The sequence below is a fragment of the Alosa sapidissima genome, chromosome 24 (assembly GCF_018492685.1).
Source record: "Alosa sapidissima isolate fAloSap1 chromosome 24, fAloSap1.pri, whole genome shotgun sequence".
In the NCBI taxonomy this organism is placed as follows: Eukaryota; Metazoa; Chordata; class Actinopteri; order Clupeiformes; family Clupeidae; genus Alosa; species Alosa sapidissima.
In genome coordinates, this window is record NC_055980.1 from 11,117,082 (window position 1) to 11,137,136 (window position 20,055).

The window sequence follows — 20,055 nt, forward strand, 5'->3', positions numbered from 1 at the left end:
CTTAGCTTATAAATAAAATAATGATAAAATAAATATTAATACAAATTATAAAATAAATGAAAAACATAAAAACAGGTGTATGTGTTTCACACCAAATAAAAATATTTCCTCTCATAACTTTTTTAAACCTGGCAAACTAGGCATCAGGGTTAAGAAAGCAACACCATTGGATTTTTATATCAAAATGTCAAAAGGCCATGGCTTGAAAGTGGTCAGAGATGAAGTCCTACTGTAAATGTAAAAATCTTTGAGTAAAACAAAAGTTTATGAAGGGGGTAAATTTACCCATGTAATTTGTCACTGGATGGCAAGCACCTCAAATTATGCACCTTTCAGTAAATACTGGATGAAGATATTTAAGCAGGTTTACTTTCCTTTTTTCATATTACCCACATAACAAATTAACAGGAAAACACCTAAGATGTATACCAACACCTAATATGTTGTGGTTTAGTAATAGATTACTACAATATAGGCCTACAATAGTATAGGCCTACAAGTATTCTGGTCAAACAGTTCCTATCGCGGGTAATCTGCAGTACCCAGAAGTTCGCATCATATTGCGGTTGACTTTGTAGTTCTTTAGAGCCCTATTTCTACTAGCCCTGCTGTCTGTACCACATCCATTACGGACACTATCATCACGATTACCACTGCAACCTCCAAGCTATGTTGGGCAGAGGGTCGAAACAGCGTATGCTTAGTGGACACCGTTGTATACACGCACCTCCATTCACAGACGCACCGTGACTATCACTGTCATAGACGATCGATCATAATCTCCAAAAGGATATTCTCCTTCAGAATTAGAATAGGTGAACAACATAGCTTACCTAAGACTTCATCGCACGTGAACGTTTTTCAACATTTGGTGTAGGCCTATTTCTGCAACACTATGGCCTGCATCGCTTCCGCGTCATTACATATGCACGTCTTTGTGTTTCTCGCGTGTAATACAAGTATTTCCTGAAAACCTTGCGCAGCGATTTTGGGTTTGAATCAAGCTATGGATGTCTTGCACATAGTGGAGCAGAGTAGGCCTATAAATGAGATTTGTCACCGTATCTGGATCTATCGTCTATTTTAATCAGTATCGTTGTTTGTCGCAATTAATAGCCTCAAGGGCCGGATTACATTATTATTTTGTCATACGTCGCGGGCCGGAATTGGGCAGGACGCGGGCCGGATTTGGCCCGCGGGCCGGGTGTTTGAGACCCCTGATCTATGTGATAGCGATCAAGTGTGTAGGCCTACGGTTGATATAGGCCTACATATTCTATGCGATTTACACGTTCAAAAAAAAAAACATGGATAAGCTGAAAGAAACTTTAATTGTGTTTTACAGTTTTGCAAAAATAATAAATGCATAGCTAGTGAAATCATTCACTATCCTAGTCGCTAAGATAGAAATTATTAGGACACATACTTGCTGTGGAGACGACACACTTTAGGCTATTCAGAAATTATTTGCAAGATCATTGCAGCCTGATTATTAGCCTATATTTAAAGCCTAACATCTCTGGTGTAGTTTTGACGATCAGAAAAGTAATTTTCCTTAGCTATACTGAAATAGGCTAACAATGTCAAGTGCGCTTCTATGGGGTTAGAATCTCGGGGCAGGTACTTCAGTGCGGCCCCGAAGAACTCGAGATGTAAATGAGGTGGAAGACGACAAGCAATTAGTGTCAAGATCGTGCAGCAAAAGCAAACAACAAACAAACTTCCAGAGGCTGGCGAGTTCGACCAGGGTCCTTCAATTCTAATGAAACAAACCGAGTGAGGGCAGGTTCCTGGATGAGTTCCCGCCTCCTAGGTTTTACCCTGAATGCCCATAATGGAACCTTGATTTTTATTTGTGCTATTTCTATTTATTTTATATATGTACAATACAATACAATACAATACAATACAATACAATATTTCTTTCTGTGGAATGCTTTTTTTTTATTTTTCCTCCTTGTTTCCATTGTGAAACAGATAAAATGCCTACAGATGATTTTTTACACCTCTTTACACTCATCTTTACCATGGTGCCAATAACTGTGGAGACCCCTGTATACTCTACATAGTATGTGTACACTGTATTCAGTGTGTGTACACGGTTGCAGGTCAGACTTACTGCACAGTCTACTATACTATACAGAAATACTGTATTGACAAGGCAGACCATCGGCCTACTTTAGAAACCCACACACTTCTTCATGGATGGCAGACCAATCCTTGGTCACAACCATATGTTGCTTCAACACACTGGGCGATGAGAGGTAAGAATGTCATCTTAGTCGGCTACATAAAATGATTCTTGGTCTCTTTTTTGCCATAGTCTTTTTTTTGAGCACACAAAACCCACTTGCTTCCTTCTTCTCCACAGGAGACCTGTGCTGCCATCATGAGGAGACACGGGTTTGTGTTCACAGCTCCAAGTCATTAAGAGACAGGCTGACACATGGGGGGAAACTTGTCTTTGAGAGACACAGAACAACACACTCAGAAAGGGGCCACACAATGATTCACATGGAGGAAAGTTCTGCTTTCATGGCCTGGAACTCACTGGACAGCCTCCGAATGGTGAGCGTCACCTGTAGGGGGAAATGGGGGAGTTGTGCTTCATTTTCTTAATTTTGCAACTTACTATTTATACTTCTGTAATGCAACTAAGCATTTATAATACTTTCCCAATTATTATTAACCAAAGGACAGTGTTTTAGGCTAATTAAAAAAAACGTGATTTATTATACAATAATGCCTACTTTATTGTGTAAGTGTACTTTGTTAAAAATAGAAATTATAAAGATTTATAATTTTTTGTATAGTCATTCCATATCAGAACCCCGAGAGTATAATCCAGATACAAGCATGAAACTTCAATGTGTTACCTTTCATTTGAGACCAAGATTATGCTTCTACACAAAGGGGTTCATATGCAGTAAGCATTTGATTGTCAGTATGCATTTTGGATAAGTCCTATGGGGAGTTTCCATAGGGCATTTTACAAAACGCATGAGCATACCTTGGCAAATAATGGTCTAAAGTAAGTAGTTTTCATTCTATATTGATCTACTTTTGCACATAGCTTCACAAGACCTGATGCTAGGGCTCAGTTGTGTTTCTAAGTCATCTCAAGTGACCTAAAGGGCTGTAATGTGGTCAGTTCAGAGGTACTTGTTATCCGGCAGAAATATAAAACAGTATTCTAGCCTCTGCACCTCTGTGCCAGTACTTCCCACAGCTATTCTGATTGTTCCCGAAGAAACTACAAGGTCTCAGCTTTATAAAGAGACTTTGAAGAATTTGATGGTAGGCCAAACTAGGTGGGAACAGTGGCCTCTGAAGTAGGCACAGTGCAATTTCGAGGGGGAAAAGTCTAAAAATGCCCATCCCATATGAAGTTAATAGTGGGGAAATTATGGTATGAATTCTCTCTCTCACTCTCACACATACAGTTAGAGAAAATAAGCTGTTGTTGTTATGTAACATCATTTTACCTCGTTCACCCTAAGTTTCGTCAGATAGAACTCCACTTCCTCCTCACTGTCAATGTGCAGATTATTGATGGCCAGGATTTCGTCTCCCTTGAGCAACAAGCTGTCTCTCTTACTGCAAATCAGAGATTGGAACATTTGTTGGAGGAAGCCATAACAGAGTACAGGTACATAAATAGACTCTAAGACATAAGTAGATAATTGCCATTCAGAATTGGTCAAATACCCTGGTGTCTCTACATCCAGTGTCGGGTCCAGGTGCTTTTTCAGATCCTCTCGACTCACACAAACCTCCAGCTCAATGAGTGTGGAGAGTCTGTGGCCACTGTACAATAGTAAGAGATTAGATTCAGTACAGTTGTGTTCTTGCTAATGAAATCTGGTAGTTATTATCACCATAGTCTAGAATGGAGCTGTTGCGCTTGCCTGGCCCTTTCTTCATCAGCCATTGCATCCTTAACGGAGGGACTGCTCTTCGTTCTTGCATCACCAATGCTGCAGTCACAACAATCACTGTCTTCAGAGTCCACACTGATCAAAAGAATGGAGATTTTTAAGCTTTGATTTTTTTGTTTTTTATCCAAGGTGTAAACTAACAAGACCTGTTTTGGTAAATAAATCCCTTGTTTTTGTTTAAACTCAAATTTAAAATGTTTGGTCTCATCTCCATACATGATGACATGCACAGCAAGTAACTCATTGACATCTCAACAGTATAAAGGGCTTTCTGCCAAAAAAGATTCTATTGTACTTCATTCTCTGACATTCTTGTATGTAAACAATACTGACGCAGATTCTACAGTACAGTCAGTGACTTGGCAAAGCCACAGAATGTGAGTAAAAGGAATATCTACAACTGTAATTTGATCTGTAGGACAGAACCAGTTAGACTAGCACAATAATATCACCTTTGTTCTTGTCTATGAAACAATGAGGCCTTGACTGTAACTCTGTTGTTTTGTATTTGAAGTATGCCCACATTGTTATTTTGAGTAAGTAGGGCAACTATGGCTTTCTGAGGTAAATTGCCTGGTGGAGGGAGATGGACCAGATTATTTCTCCCTGTAAACACAAAAATTCTCTCTCTTTTCTCAACGCCATAAGTACTTTGTATTATTTGGATGATTAAATAGTACCCCAGTCCTCTGTATACCGACTAAAACACTATTCAATATGAGGTGAATTGTGGGTAGTGTATAGAAATGCACTGGTTTATACACTCAAAGTCATGTCAGTTGTTCCACCATACGTTTCACCAATGATAATCAACAGCCAAGGGGGCAATTCATTTCAGTAGGAGCTCATATAGAGAGAATATAAACAATTCAAAGCACTCACTCCTCTGAAGGCTCCTTGTCCTCTGCCATCATTTCTGTATTGAGCCTGTTTTGATGATTAAGATTCAGTCTTATTACAAATGCATATACATTAAGAACACAGTAGATCAGAGCTTTGTAATGATGAAGAGTTACTTACAATGTAGCCATATCCTCATACACACCACAGTCAGCACCCTCTTCATTCTCATCAATCTAAACATATCAACATGTTTTCAGGTTAATCTCTCTCCCTCTGTCTCTCACTAACTCTGTGTTTGTCCGTGTGTGTGTGTGTGTGTGTGCGCGCATGTGCATGTGTGTAGAATGCCTACCTTTGGTACCTGTGGTGGTGCCAAAGGCCAATCCTCTGGAACAGCAAAAAGATGCAAAGATGCTGGATTTGTGTCTCTTGGCAGACTTGGTAGCAGACTTGGTGGTGACAATGGCATTGACATTGGCCTGGCTTTTCCATCAGAGGCCTACATTGAAGCACAACAGAGTTATAGTAGTTTTAATAACACACACAAACATAGATATAAACACATGCGCGCATGCACACACACACACACACAAAACCCCTTCTGGATTGCATGTTGGATACTGAAGCTTGACACACACCAGATCAGTTTTTTTATTAGTCCAAGATGCTGGAGGCTCAGACTGGGTTTTCTTGGGTACCACATCCACATCCTGTGAAAGAGGCATTTGGTTAGCTTAACATTAATTAATACTGGTAAATTAATACTGGTAAGAATTGGAAAAAGCTAGACAGCATCCTCTACTGAATAATATTATTATATGAATGTATTTTATTTATGAGTAGAATAATAGTAATCTCTCTGTCTCTGTCTTGCTCTCTGTTCTCTCACATGTGTGTGTGTGTGTGTGTGTGTGTGTGGGCATGTGTATGCATGTGCAATGTGCATATGTGTAGAATGACTACCTGAAGTGCTTTTTTTGTTGCTTTGATAGGCAGACTTGTTGGAACAGCATAAATGGGCTCCTCAGTTGCAGATGTTCCTGTGTCCTCAAACAGGGAGGCTTGAGCGGTGGGTGGATACGGAGGCAGGAGACAGACTGGGTTTGTGATGACTGGCTGACTTAGTGGCGGCCATTCCATTGACTTTGACTTTGCTTCTCTATCAGAGGCCTACATTAAAGCACAACACAGTTAGAGTATTCCACACACACACACACACACACACACACACACACTGTATTAAGAAAAAAACATTAAAACTCTGTATTGCACGTTGGGTACGGAAGTTTGACACACACCTGATGGGTGTGATCAATCTGAGGAGCTGGAGGGGCAGACCGGGTTCTGGGTTTTCCCACATCCATATCCTGTGAAAGAGGCATTTGGTAAACATGAATTAATACTTAAGCAATTGAAAAAACCAAACAGCTTCCTCTACTGTGTAATATTATTCCATGAATATTGTTGATTTCTGAACAGAATGAACAGAGCTGTGCAATGTTAATCATCTTACAGTATTAAATGTGTGTTTACACGCCACAGTTATATTGTGTGAAAAGGTCTGCAGATATTTTCATAATAAAAACATTCTGTCCCTTTGTTCCTCCTCTATAGATAAATACTATAAATATGATCCATATTCCAAGAAGTTGTAGTCTTTGAGATAGAATTTCCTATTTGCCTTACCTGATCATACCGCATATCTTCATGACCTTTGAGAATGTTGTAAAGGGCATCGAACCAGCCATTGGTTTCCCAGCTGAAATATAAGGAAAACATAAATGGATTGCACCAATATTTCCACACGAAAACATCTGTGTATTTGGCCAAGGGTTAGTGTGTGTGTATGTGTGTGTGTGTGTGTTTGTGAGCATGTGTCTGCGTGCATGTTTCTGTGTGTGTGTGTGTGTGTGTGCGCGCGCACATCTATGTCTAAGTTAATATGCTGTCTGAAAGATTAATGTCGCAACGGACTGGTATCATAATTTAATTTTCAGTGGTAACACCACCCCCAAAAATAGCTGGTGCTGGTGTGAGGCCCTGTCTTCCACATCAGCGCTGTGTGGCTCCCTGTGAATGTGCCACCTGTCTCCTTTACAATGGACCCTTTCAACAATAAAAACAAAAACAATGCTTGAACATTCTATTTGGGCCCCAATCTACTTCCTCTGCATTAAGATAACATATGGAATGTTAAAACGGAAGCCTTGTGGGGCCAACTATGATGCTGATAATGGAACTCTCTTGAAAGGGTCTATAGACAGACAGAGGGAGGGATGGGCCAACCCAGCTGCAGCTCTCATAAACCCCCGAGAGAGACAGGACCCGCTGGAGCAGCCCTGACCTGACCTGACCTCAAAATGACACTGACCCAACATGCAACACTCGCCTTGAAATACATAACATTGGTCTTGGTAAACAAAAAAAATGAACAGAAAAACAGCAACAAACAAACAAGGTATTAAAGATAATCCAGTGTAGTAAACACTTAGATGCCTTCAGTGCCAAAGTGAGTGTTTTGTACAGCTTTATAGTTAGATTATTAGAATTTGTGGAATTATTTGTGAGGTTACTTGCACCTGGACAATCAATTGCACATTATGATAGTAATAATAATAAAAAATTCTAGTTTAACAAATGTAGCTTGCTTCTCAACATCAGCTTCATGATGAGTAAATGTATTATGTCGGAGAGATAACAAGATGAAGCTATGATGTAAACATTTGATGGGGAATGAATGTAATTCATCATGAAACAATTATTTGTGGGCTGTCTGACCTGTTTTCTCCGACGAGGAAGTAGTCTCGGTTGGTGGCACGCAGTAGGAGTACACAAGAGGCCGGGCACCTGAAGCTTTTGTGAATCCATCCCCACATACTGTGGCTTTCAGGGCAGAAGAGCAGCAAAGAGATTCTGAAGTGACACAGAGAGGAGCATACAGTAGTTTAATTTCAGTGACACAGCTCCAGTAGATTCCAATTGAAAAAATAGAGGCGTCATTTTGTTGGCTGAAGTAGCCATTCACTGGTTTGCACTGGTTACAGAAACGGACAGAAAAAGCAAATGGCAAAAAAGGTGACCATCAACAATAACTTATTCCTATATTTCCAGCACTATGGTAAATGAATGGCTTTGAGCCTATTTTGGCCTGTGTGTGTGGGCTTACTCTGACATGTCTATCTCTCCCAGGACTTTCTCCGTCTCCTCACTTCTGAAGTACTTGAGGGTGTAAACACCCTCACTCATCTTTAAGAGCCGGAAAAAACGACGCTTCCATGATTTCTGTGATTTCTGTGAAGACATGACTGGATTGGGACGTTGATGATCACAGGACAGTATCCTTTATATCAATCTGTTTATATATTATATTTCACAAAGCACATTATACAGTTCATCTCAACTCAAATGCCCATCCTTATCGGTCACCCAATGCTGATTTAGCTAAATAAGTATAACAGAATAATGATGCATCAGTATTGAGATTAGATCTGTGTATGTGTGTCCAGTCTGTGTACACACCATTGAAATCAGAGGACCAGGCGGAGGGGACTTGTACAGGTAGCCACTCCTCACTTCCTCTTCCTTTGTGTAAAATGTGGCGGTTGGCACTGAAGTAGAAGTAGAAAACAGTCATGCAGAATGCTGACTTAAAACACAAATCCTAAAAGTTACGCTGACTGATCAGTAAAAAATTAATTCATGGAAAAAGTAAGAGAAAAGCAATGCTGAAAAACTATTAAAAGTCCTGGTGGCACTATGTCTACACATTGATGACTTCAGTGACTCAGTGAACAGTGATGACTTCATCAGAAATGAGAGAGAGAGAGACAGAGAGAGAGAGAGGGAGAGAGAGAATTACAATACCACTTGGACAATTACCAGGCCCCATTATCACTATTATTAGTACTGGCAATAAGTAATACATATTATTTTGATCATATTTTCTTTTACTATTAATAATAATAATTTACCTCCACGAAATGTCAAAGTGGTTCTATACTTTCAAAAGCAAATTGAAAATAATATGCTACTGCCCTGGTTGAAATTAAACTTCATTTCTGGATATGCCTTATTGATGCACTTGTTAAATCCCCAGGCCACATACCTCTTAATTTAGACATTTTCAAGATAGTGTTGGATGTTGCTGCTGTTGATGCCTGTGGTGCCAAAATAAGTGTAGTGAAGACAAGCTTAAGAACATATGTAAGTCTTCTGCCAAATGTCATACATGGCTCTAAATATTTGTCTGCATCATATTGGCTTAATGCTGATTGCATTAAGTCAGTGCCCTCGGTGGAAACACGCATGAGTAGGCTACACAAGCCATGAAAAGATCAAATAAAGATGGTCCAAAAGCAAGGTCCAAAAACTATTTTAAAGATTAAAAGCATTTTAAGAGAAAGAAATAACTCCAAATTGGAAACAGTAGCAGTATCAAGTGCAACATTTAGATTTCCATATATTTTTGTGTCCTTCTATCTGTTAGACCCAATATCCCTGAAAATGGGATCAAATTAGATGGTCTCTTTACCTGAATAAAGATTTCTTCTCTTCTCCCTGAGTGAAAATGAGATGGTATCTTTACCTGAGTGGTTTTCTTCTACACTCGTTACCTGAGTGCAAGGGAGTTTTATTGCTGCTCTGAAGGAGAGCCCCAGGAGGGAGTGTTTACAGGTGAGTGCTTCCTTTTGGTCAGAGTCCAGGTACTTTTTGGATTCTTGATCTCTGATAACTGTTCTACTGCAATATATAAATATTAAAGCCTAAGTATGTCCATTATTAGTGTGTTTCATTGTCTGCAAACATGCATTTAGAAATTGCAGTCTTAATGAGAACTAAACAAAATAAGACAAACAAGCATCTTGAGAAAGTGTCATGTTAAATAATAATAATGTCTTACATCAGGAAAAAATCTCCACGGCTAATTTTAAACCAAACTTACAACCGTGTTTTAGACAATAGCCAAAGTCACTCCCACATAGAGGGGATTTCTGATGATGAATTAAAGGTTTTACCGCCCTTCACCCCCCAGTTCAATAATTGGGGGCCAAGCAGCGAAGCTGCGAGGACCTCATTGTGTTTCTACGTTTTTGGGGGCCAAGCAGCGAAGCTGCGAGGACCTCATTGTGTTTCTACGTTTTCCTATTATTATTATATGCAATGGAAGTCAATGGCAGCCCATAGAACCGTCTGGTAAAAAGTTGGGAAATTTGGCACACTAATTGGGGACGATCCCATGATTCATGTCACCAAGTTTCATGTCGGCAACTCGAACCCTCTAGCGCCACCAACAGGCCAAAGTTGGAAGTGTGTTCACTCACGTAACTTTTGACCCGTAGGTCCGATTTTCAAAAGTCAGGTATCGTTGGAATCCTTGGACCAAGCCGAGTTCAACGCACCCTATGACGTCGTTTTCCGCCATGATGGATTTTCCGCCATTTTGGATTTCATCAAAAACACTTAAAATGTATCAGGGGTCACATACTTTCTCTGGTTCCCACCAAATTTTACACAGATCATCTTCAGACCAAGCCTCACAAAAGTTATCACTTTTCGTCTTCGGAAGTATTACCGTTCGCCCGTAACAGCCAATCAAAATTTGCGGCGAAGCTGCCAAACAGGAAGTGAGCTCATATCTCAGCAACCCTTGCTGTCATCAAATCCAAACTTGGTATATGGACTCATGACCCCATCAGGAGGACGCTCTAGAAATTTGGTGACCTTTGACCTCTAGGGGGCGCTGTAAATCGGTAACATGCCTTTTGGACTGTAGCTGCTGTTGTGCCTAGAATTACAATGTACTAGTGGTGTCTGGTAATACTGTGGAAGATCCTTATGTCGACAGATGGCAATTCATGACATCAACATAATTGATTTGGCCGCCATATTGGATTTAATCAAAACCACTATCAAATTTCCCTAGGTCACAAATTTCATCGGATCCTCACCAAAATTGGCACAGACCATCTTCAGACCATGCCTTATCAATGCTTTGATTTCCATAACAATTGACGGAAGCGTTTGCCCGTAGCAGCCAATCGAAATTGGTGGCGAAGCCGCCAAACAGGAAGTGAGCTCATATATCAGCATCCGTAGCATCTATCAAAACCAATTGGTGAGCAAACTAAGTACATTGACTCCTGACCTAATTGGGAGAACACACAACCAATCTGGTAACTTTTGACCGCTAGGGGGCGCTGTAATTAGCAAAACCTTTTTTTGCCCGTAGCTGCTGAAGTGTATTATTCTGCCATGGAAGTCTATGGCAGCCCATAGAACCGTCTGGTAAAAAGTTGTGAAGTTTGGCACACTGATTAGAGACAGTCCTGTGATAAATTTCATCAAGTTTTAAGTCGGCACCTCATACACTCTAGCACCACCAACAGGTCAAAGTTGGATGTGCGTTCACGCACCTTTTACCTGTCGCTCTGAGTTTTCAAAAACCAGGTGTTGTTGGTGTCCTTGGACTAAGCTGAGTTCAATGCACCCTATGATGTCAATTTCCGCCATGATGGATTTTCCGCTATATTGAATTTTATCAAAAACACTTAATAGTTTTCATAGGTCACAAATTTTGTCCGATTGACTCCAAACTTGATGCACATCATCTTCAGAGCATGTCTCACAAATGCATTGCTTTTTGTCTTTCGAACTAAAACCATTTGGCCATAATAGCCAATCGAAATTTGAGGCGAAGCCGCCAAACAGGAAGTGAGCTCATATCTCAGCAACCCATTCATCTATCATAACCAAACTTGGTCTATGGTCTCAGGACCCAATCAGGGGGACGCTCAAGAAATCTGGTGACCTTTGACCTCTAGGGGGCGCTGTAATTAAGAAACATGTCTTTTGGCCTGTAGCAGCAGTTGTGCTTAGAATTAAAATGTACTAGTGGTGTCTGGTAATACTGTTGGAGGTCCTTAGGCTGACCCAAGCCAACTTGTGATGTCATCGTAATTGATTCGGCCGCCATATTGGATTTAATCAAAAACACGTACAAGTTTTCACAGGTCACAAATTTCAGTGGATCCTCACCAAAATTGGCATAGACCATCTTCAGACAATGCCTTATCATTGCTTTGCTTTCTGGAACAATTAACAGAAGCATTCGGCTGTAATCGCCAATCGAAATTTGCGGCAAAGCCGCCAAACAGGAAGTGAGCTCATATCTCAGCAACCCTGCCATGTATCATAACCAAACTTACTACATAGATTCATGCCCCCATTAGGAGGACGCTCAAAAAATGTGTTGACCTTTGACCTGTAGTGGGTGCTGCGATTAGCAATATTGCATTTTGATCTGTAGTTGCTGATGTGCTGATGTGATCTTTTATTTTTGGATGTGAAACTGATGACATCATGTTCCATCCAGTTCATTCTAATGCGTGCGTGGAAGGGCGGGGCGGGACGGGGTGGGACGGGCAGGGGTGATTAGGTTTTTTCGGGGGGGGGGGGGGGGGCCTACTTCCAAAACTCCAAAGGTGCTTGCTGTCAGATTTGGTTCCGAGGGCACAAGTTCAGTGTATCAACAACACTCAATAAAAGTTTATGTGATGTGTTAATCAATTAAATTCCCAACAATTTCACAACAGCTAGTTCTGGAGTAGGCCATTCAACTAGCCCGCTTGCTTACGACAAGACTCAGGCTGCGCAGTCAAGGAGTTGGGAGGGCAGTCGGCACCCGCTTCCTTATTTGGTTTTTGGGTTGCCAGGTTTTAGCCTATGACAAAACGGTTGAAATTGAAACGAAGTGATCGTGTATGTGTAGGGTGTATTTTTAAAAAAAATCATAGTCCAGTATTTCTTTCGAAATTGAAATGAAGTTGTATGGACTGGACTATGTTTAAAAAAAAAAATAAAAAAAACGGCGACGAAATTGTGAATTTCCAGAGCGTGTTACTCCACACTCAGCAATCGACTCCTACGGACTTTCCCCTAAAGATGGCAGCAAAGATGGCAACATTTCCGGAAAGGTACTGGCTTGATGAAATTCATTCTGGACTCTCTATCCGACCACATAAAGACCTCGGGATACTTCGGTTTGGCTTTAAGGACCCTCTACTCACTACCACGTAAGTGTAATGTTGTTTGGAACTGTAGAAGAGGTGTAAAAATAGCGTTTTGTAGCGGCGAAATGACATGCCCACGTCACTTCCAGGCTAATGAGTTTTGACTAAAAAACGGTAACATCGAACTTTCTCAAAACACATCCGAATGACATGATTTGGATGTCAACTCAACTTATGTACTCCCAATCATCCGTAAATTGATCTAAAGTGCATTTTACTCCGGATAATTCCTTTAAGAAGAACGTTTTCTGTTGTATATGTTTTGTTAGGCAACATGTATTAACACATTCATTTGTGACAGAAGAAACGGTTCCCCATTACCTGTGAAACATGCCCATCTGCATTCATGTAATGACAACAGTCAGTAGCCCACTAAAACTAATTCTCGTACTGTTTGGTCTCTTTTTTGCCTACAGATCAAGTAAAATCGTACAGTTTGCTCTCTAAGCCCAACGTGTAATCATTTTGTTGTGCAGTAAAATGTCTCATACAGCATCAAACAACTAAGCATTTTTAGCCGACTGGTCACCTGATAAAGTTTTACGCTGTAGCCCAAGTCAATGACAGTGTGATTTAGAGGGGGACAGACACAGCGACAAACCCCTGCCCTAATTTCCAAGCACGCGGACAACGTTCCTCCATCAGTCCAAACCGATGGCACAGTCACTCTTCCATACCACCTAACCATCACACCTACCATACCTACCTACTCCACCCCCCCCTCCCCAACCCCCACTTATGCTGTCTCAAAACCCTGCAGTGTGGTTTGTGGTGTAGTAATAGTGTTTTAGGTTTACATAATTGTCATAGATAGATAGATAGATAGATAGATAGATACTTTATTGATCCCCAAGGAGAAATTCAAGATCCTATGCTTACATAAGCAGGCAAAAAGAATGTGCAGCTCTGATGTGCAAAAGAAGGAAGAAAACAAGACATGTGTGCGTTTCTGTTCCTACATTTGTGTATAGTCTTAGCATTGCTGTAACTGGCTATATACAGCAGCACATGCCTAAATATATAATAGCCACGTTTCACTCACAACATCCGTCACTGACCCATCTTTTTTTTTAGCTTTGTCACATCACCATATGTGTGAGTAGGTATGCATTTTCACAGCTTTGGAGTAAATAAACACAAAGGGCCGTCGCATTTACGTGACAAAGTGATTTGTCATGTGTGTACACCGCCTGCCTTACACACACACTCACACAGGCAAGCATGTTAAACCCATAAACTCATTTTTAGACCACTTGTTCACTGACATAGCAATGCAGCCACCTGTGCCACCCTGGCACCCTCGCTGTGCCCCCCATTGTCCATAGGTTGATATAAATAGGGATAGTCCTGGCTGCAGCTCCTGTACAGAGTCTCTGAGCCTCTGGGCGACTGTAGCTTTCGCTGCGCTAGTCACGCTCCTTCTTCATCCCGAAGGAGTTGCGCTTGTGGTTGACATCCTACCGACGACGCCAACGATCCCTTTGCCCCCTGCCACCCAGATTTACAGACCTTCATGGAGGTATGGACGTGCCTTCCAGGGCAATGTGGGGGAAAGAATGGCTGTGTGACTACCAATCACTCACCCACCACCAACACCCTCCCCTGCCGTGTGGCCTTGGCATTGGAGTATAAATTCAGAAGGCTGGGTGGTTGTGTCTGAGAGACTGTGGCCTTCTCTGACACAAAGTGAGACGACAGGGAGTGATCCTGACACAAAGTGAGACGACAGGGAGTGATCTGACACAAAGTGAGACGACAGGGAGTGATCCTGACACAAAGTGAGACGACAGGGAGTGATCCTGACGAACTAAGACGGGAAATCTTACAAGCACAGTAGGAGTGGAGGAGTCCAGAATGAAGACGCAAACTCAAGTAAACACTTGTCCTATCTTTAGATGATATGACTGGCAACAATCTTTGGCATGTTGGTTTTGGTATTTTCTTTTTTTCTCTTGAGAACGTTGTGATCTCTTTGTCTTTCTATCAAGGAAGCACTCGCAAAGCAGCAGGAGTACCTGAAACGGCAGAGAGATGCTATCGCATACAGAATGAAAAAATTGTCAGCCAAACAGACAGATATAAATGTGAGTTCTACCAGCAGGATATCCACAAGTTTCCAGGAAGATTATGGATCTAATGGATGTGAAAGGGGCAAGACAAACCTTTCACCACCCAAAATATAACTCATAGTACACTTGACTTGCTTTTGCAGATGCTCAATTTCTCCCAAAAGCCGATTTTAGTCATTTTAGTCAGTTCCACTTAGATTCTAGCTACAATATTGAGCATGTTTATTCTATATGCTTTAGAAAGTAGAAACACAATGAAATAAAACTTGTCTTGTAACACACCAATAATCTATTGCTACTTCAACTTTGGCCTTGTGGAAACGGCTTCTGTGAGAGCATGTGTGATGTGTGAGACTGGGATTAGGGTCATTGAATTTGACTGTGGCCTCTCTAACAGAAAAAGACAGACAAACTGAAGGAGAAGATCAAGAAGAAATATGAGGACATGAAGCGTGTGTTAGACGAGGACCTGCGCATTACGCTGACTCAGTTGGAGATGGAGGCCGAGGCCACAGAGAGGGTGATCGAGGACCACATGGAGCATTGCTACGCACTGACACAGGACATTGACCGCGAACTGTCAGAACTTAGTGTCCGGCTGGAGAAGCAGCTAAGCTACGACAAGGTGAGTGACCCACCGCTGAATGACCTAACCCTATACCAGGGGGTAAATCTAGGCCCACATGTGAATCCATTTATGAAGGTGACCTAAGGAGCCTGCACACCGCCCACACAATGCCCAACATTCCAAACAACATTCCAAACATCCCAACATTCCAAAGTTGCCAGTTGTTGGTTGCAGTCTTTAGAATGCTCAGAAAACCAACTTCCGGTTCCACACTAGGGTTAGGGTTAGGGTTAGATTCACACTGCCCAGACAGCAGTTGAGTGATTGATGCCCCAGCGTAGCCAATACTGAACTTTTATTGGCTCGTCTGTGTTCTGGGGCGGGGCTTAGCGATAGGTCAATTGTGAAGAATGACATGTAGATATGTCAAACTTGCCTATATGTTTGAGAATGGATGGGTGGAGTGACCATTCTTTCTCCTCATTGCATACGGTCAGAGGTGGAGTGACCATTCTTTCTTCTCATTGCATATGGTCAGAGGTGGGATCACTGAGGGCAGCCACAGGGAGTGAGGCCAGTGTGAAGCACAGTATGAGGTCATGACTAAGATTTTGCTTTTTTATCTCTTTTTCTCAGGACACGGGGGAGACAGAGGGAAGGTATGCGCATGTTATGCACTCACACCACTGTGATGTCGTAGTATAGTTTTCCATTTTCCACTAAACATTTTTAGGTGTTTTCAACTTGTTCCAAGTGGATTGCTAAAATAGAATTAACATCTTATACTGATCAAAAATGTGCAATATTTTATTTTTGCATGCAATTAGAATTAGGTGTTTACTTATTGTCTGTTGCAAAATGTAACATGTCATGAGATACCCGATAACTGGGTGCTGGCATCTTTTATGAGGTCAGAGATCACGCCATTCTATTTTTGTCATTTATGATCGGCAATGAACCAACAAGGGTGGATACTATTTTCTATTCTGTAATACAATATTATTGTGGGAGAGGATTATTTGTATATATGCATTTTTGCACAAATGTTTGTACTGTGCAGGCTTTGTATGTTTGTTCCCTTCTGTGAATGCATGTGTGCATGCTTGTGTGTGTCTGGTTTTGTGCTGGCATACCATGCATCCTCGGTGCAGTCATACTCTTGCCTCTGTGTATGTGTGCCATCAGGATTGCGGCCATGCTAAAGCAGACGGACCCCGAGCTTATTCAGATGGACGAGTTCAAGAATGAGCAGCTCATCAGCCTGACCATCAACCTGCTGTTATTCATTCGCTCACAAGTGCCTGTCACAAAGAAACTCTTCCAAAGTTGTGAGTTTCTGGGTGTGGCTTTCCGCAACACCTTACCACGTCCCACAACATTACTGTAATAAAGACTTATCCGGACCACATTTTCCCTCTGCATGTTTGTGTTCTTGGAAGCTTAGGTACTTTCAGAGTGCTCTTACCGGTAATTGGCAATAATGAAGAACAGCAGTGGATTCTGTCATCATTTGAGGATTAGTTTTAAGCAGAAAACTCCCATAAGAAAACTATATTTGAATATGAGACAAGAGGGAGGCCCCTTAAGAGAAACCGGTGTGATCTCTTGTGAGACAAAGAGAAGACATTGTCTAGACAAGAAAATTTCCTTTGGGTGCAGTATATAATATTGATACAAATTCTCCCTTAGGCTATTCATCTGGCAGATGACAGAAGATACAGGCTCAGTTGAGACTTTTGGCCACAGTCCAATAAGGTCCAATAAAGGGCAAATTCAGAGCAATGCTTTAAGAAGGGCTCACTTTTTAGAAGGCTGCACTGAAAATTATTTCAGTTTTGGGCAAAAAAAAACAGTTTTATTTGAATACATGCAAGCTTCTTTCTTTCATGGTGCCTAAGACAAGCTCTCAGGGCATGAGTGGTTTCGTATATGACAGTATCACACTTCTGTTTCGACACAGATGCCTCAGAGGTTGTCCTTGACCCAAACTCAGCCCATCCCAAACTGATCATCTCCCCTGAGGGCAACTCGGTCACCTACACCGACACCTGGCAGGAGGTCCCGGAGAACAATTCCCGCTTCGACACCACCCTCAATGCCTTGAGCCGGCATGGCTTCCATGAGGGCCGCAACTACTGGGAGGTGCAGGTGGTTGGCAAGACCTACTGGGAGCTGGGCATCACCTACCCGAACATCCCCAGGAAGGGCAAGGAGGAGCACTGCTGGCTGGGCCGGGGCTCCGACTCCTGGTGCGTGGAGTTCTTCAACGGCAGCTACAACGCATGGCACCGGGGCGTGGCACACACGCTGACCCACGTGGAAGGTCGGAGCTTCACGCGTATCGGGGTGTTCTCCAGCTTTCCGGGGGGGCTGGTGTGTTTCCTCGGCGCGGACACCATGACGCCGCTGTACTGCTTCTGTGCGGGGACGTTCACCGACAAATTGTTCCAGGCTGTCTGCCCCGGAGACGACAACCAGGGGACCAATTGGAAGCCTTTGCAAATATGCGACGCTTCTAGGTCTGGTCCCACTCTGTGATGGACAGTCTGGCCACCGAACCACAGAGTTTCTGGCATCGAGTGATTTGAGTGAGTGAGTGATCTGTGACCAGTTAACAAGGTGATACTGCCCACCATGACAGAGAGACTTAGGGGGTATACTGTACATTGGTATGAATGTTTCTACCCATGTTCTAATGACCAGTATTAAAGGAGTCTCTATGTCAGTAATGTTGAAGGAGATCTGATGGATTTAAAATGTGTTGGGTCTACAATGGAAAAGGCTGTCATATTACACCATATACAGCAATTAAGTGCAAAATGATGTATTAGTTAAGGTAACTTAATGCAAGGTATGTGTTGAGTATCACAGAGAGTAGTAATTTCTATGGGTTATGGAATCAGTGTAGTCACTTAACAAACAGGTATTGCACTGAAAAGGAGCATCTCCTGCCAATGTCACATAAAGCCCCTTACAAATGAAGCATGTCACCATAAGTAATAGATTAAATCTGTAGGCTTCAAGTGTTCATCATCTAACATACAGACAGTTGAGTAATAGTCCACATATAGGGCCCTAATTTACATGAAGTATAAAGTCCGTCAACAAGCTACAAGTGTCTATATGCATGAACTATAGCTATTGTATGGCATGTGGGAGCACTGAACTGGCTCACCAATGTTTGCATTTAAGGGAAATTGATTTTGCCTTGCTAATAAATAAGCTTCGGTTAGACATAAGACTTTGGTTGTCATTCAAATTAGGGTCCATAGACATTAACGGAATAATATTGAACAAAAGGGAAACGGATTGCATGGTTGATTCATTTTGATTTAATACAATAAAATAGGGTTTTACACAGGCATTCATTCGATGTCTTTTTAACAAATGTACTACCCCAGATTCAAAAAGAGGCATTAAGGTTATGGCAATATTCAGTATATATTCACAAAATTTCTTTCTTTTTTAAAGGGGATTTCATACCCCAAATATAATATATTCATTGTTCCAAATCATTAAAATATATTCCTGAGGACAATTGCATTAAACACTGTAAAGCATTAAAAAAGTTTTTAACTTTTTTAAAAAATAAGATTTTTTTCCCTTCAATTCCATTCCAAAACAAGGGGAGTTACAACTCCCTTTGGTACGATTTGGGCACTACATCATTGATAAAAGAGGATCCATGTGTGAAGACAGAGCTAGGTGTGTATTTGTGTTTGTGAGTGTGTGTCTGTGTGTGGTGGACAGGGTTCATGACAGGAGAAGCATCCCATACACGTGGATTGCCATTTCAATGTCACATCATCATCTGACTTGGGAAAACACCGACTTAAAAAGATTGTCTGCACCATGTCAAACTTCTAAAAGGAATTACTCTGTAATTGTTTAAGGCGACTGAGAAAGATGAAACTACACTTCTGACTAGAAAAAGGAAAAGATAAATGATGGTACTCGACTAAAGCACTGAAGGCACAGTAGCCTTGTAGCATTGTAAGCTTTTCAGCTTTTGCCAGGGCATAGCAGCAAAACTGGAAAAGTGCATTCATCTGCACGGACTGGTGTGTTGTAAATAGACTCGTCATCAGTAATATACTAGCTGCCTCGGTAGACTGAAATCTTTTGGACAGCGCAACAAAACATGCAATGGGTATGCCAATAACACTCTGACCCAGGGAGTAATATGCTACAAAAAAGCTAACTTCTTTAACTTAAAAGCTTAAACTACTTCCAAGACCTACTTGGTTATTAAAAGCACTGATGTGAAGACTCCAAATTCCATTCAGTTCCGCTGCCTAATGTAATACTGTTGTGATCTTTCAGACTCTAATTCAAGTTATGACAGAATAGTACATAGTGCTCTTTCACCCGCATGTCAGCTGGGACCCTGAGATAGGTCAGCATGCTATAACAGGACTGACAGAAGACAAAAGTAGCCTGTTGTGCTTTGAGTCAACAGCTTAGATCCCATCCATCGCCATGTTAGGTGTTCTTAAGTGTCATGAGTTAAATTTACAAATCTTGTCTGGAAGAGGGCGAATATCACTGAAGAGGACTACTGGTACAAA

General features: G+C 41.5%; 2 protein-coding genes across 4 annotated transcripts; one reads left to right on the forward strand and one right to left on the reverse strand.

The window, feature by feature from the left end:
- Positions 1 to 1,948: 1,948 nt before the first annotated feature.
- On the reverse strand, positions 1,949 to 9,399 carry LOC121700715 (pleckstrin homology domain-containing family S member 1-like). The gene is made up of 16 exons (XM_042083918.1): positions 9,313 to 9,399; positions 8,887 to 8,938; positions 8,301 to 8,389; positions 7,948 to 8,072; positions 7,560 to 7,694; positions 6,468 to 6,540; positions 6,080 to 6,148; positions 5,745 to 5,951; positions 5,420 to 5,491; positions 5,134 to 5,280; positions 4,959 to 5,014; positions 4,821 to 4,865; positions 3,909 to 3,977; positions 3,709 to 3,807; positions 3,486 to 3,597; positions 1,949 to 2,579 (listed from the first exon to the last, which is right to left on the reverse strand). Exons 2-16 carry the CDS (start codon positions 8,900 to 8,902, stop codon positions 2,511 to 2,513), a joined length of 1,383 nt encoding a protein of 460 aa, XP_041939852.1. The 5' UTR covers positions 8,903 to 8,938; positions 9,313 to 9,399; the 3' UTR covers positions 1,949 to 2,510.
- Positions 9,337 to 18,973, forward strand: si:ch211-28p3.4 (zinc-binding protein A33). 3 transcript variants are annotated; one of them, XM_042083819.1, is made up of 7 exons: positions 9,337 to 9,455; positions 14,285 to 14,722; positions 14,839 to 14,934; positions 15,317 to 15,544; positions 16,124 to 16,146; positions 16,673 to 16,815; positions 17,448 to 18,973. In XM_042083819.1, the coding sequence occupies exons 2-7, from the start codon at positions 14,705 to 14,707 to the stop codon at positions 18,023 to 18,025; spliced, it is 1,086 nt and encodes a 361-aa protein (XP_041939753.1). In that variant the 5' UTR covers positions 9,337 to 9,455; positions 14,285 to 14,704; the 3' UTR covers positions 18,026 to 18,973. The 3 variants fall into 3 exon arrangements, with proteins under 3 accessions (XP_041939753.1, XP_041939754.1, XP_041939756.1); XM_042083820.1 differs by lacking the exon at positions 9,337 to 9,455 and adding an exon at positions 12,827 to 12,853 and having other exon boundaries at positions 14,350 to 14,722; XM_042083822.1 differs by lacking the exon at positions 9,337 to 9,455 and having other exon boundaries at positions 13,599 to 14,722; positions 14,843 to 14,934.
- The last annotated feature ends 1,082 nt before the right edge of the window (positions 18,974 to 20,055 follow it).

Coding starts and splice junctions, on each gene's coding strand:
- LOC121700715 (XM_042083918.1), bottom strand. Junction 6,541..7,559: donor TTCCTCGTCGGAGAAAACAG/GTCAGACAGCCC, acceptor CTTATATTTCAG/CTGGGAAACCAATGGCTGGT. Junction 2,580..3,485: donor CGAAACTTAGGGTGAACGAG/GTAAAATGATGT, acceptor TTCCCCCTACAG/GTGACGCTCACCATTCGGAG.
- si:ch211-28p3.4 (XM_042083819.1), top strand. Junction 14,935..15,316: donor CCAAACAGACAGATATAAAT/GTGAGTTCTACC, acceptor CCTCTCTAACAG/AAAAAGACAGACAAACTGAA. Junction 16,816..17,447: donor AAAGAAACTCTTCCAAAGTT/GTGAGTTTCTGG, acceptor GTTTCGACACAG/ATGCCTCAGAGGTTGTCCTT.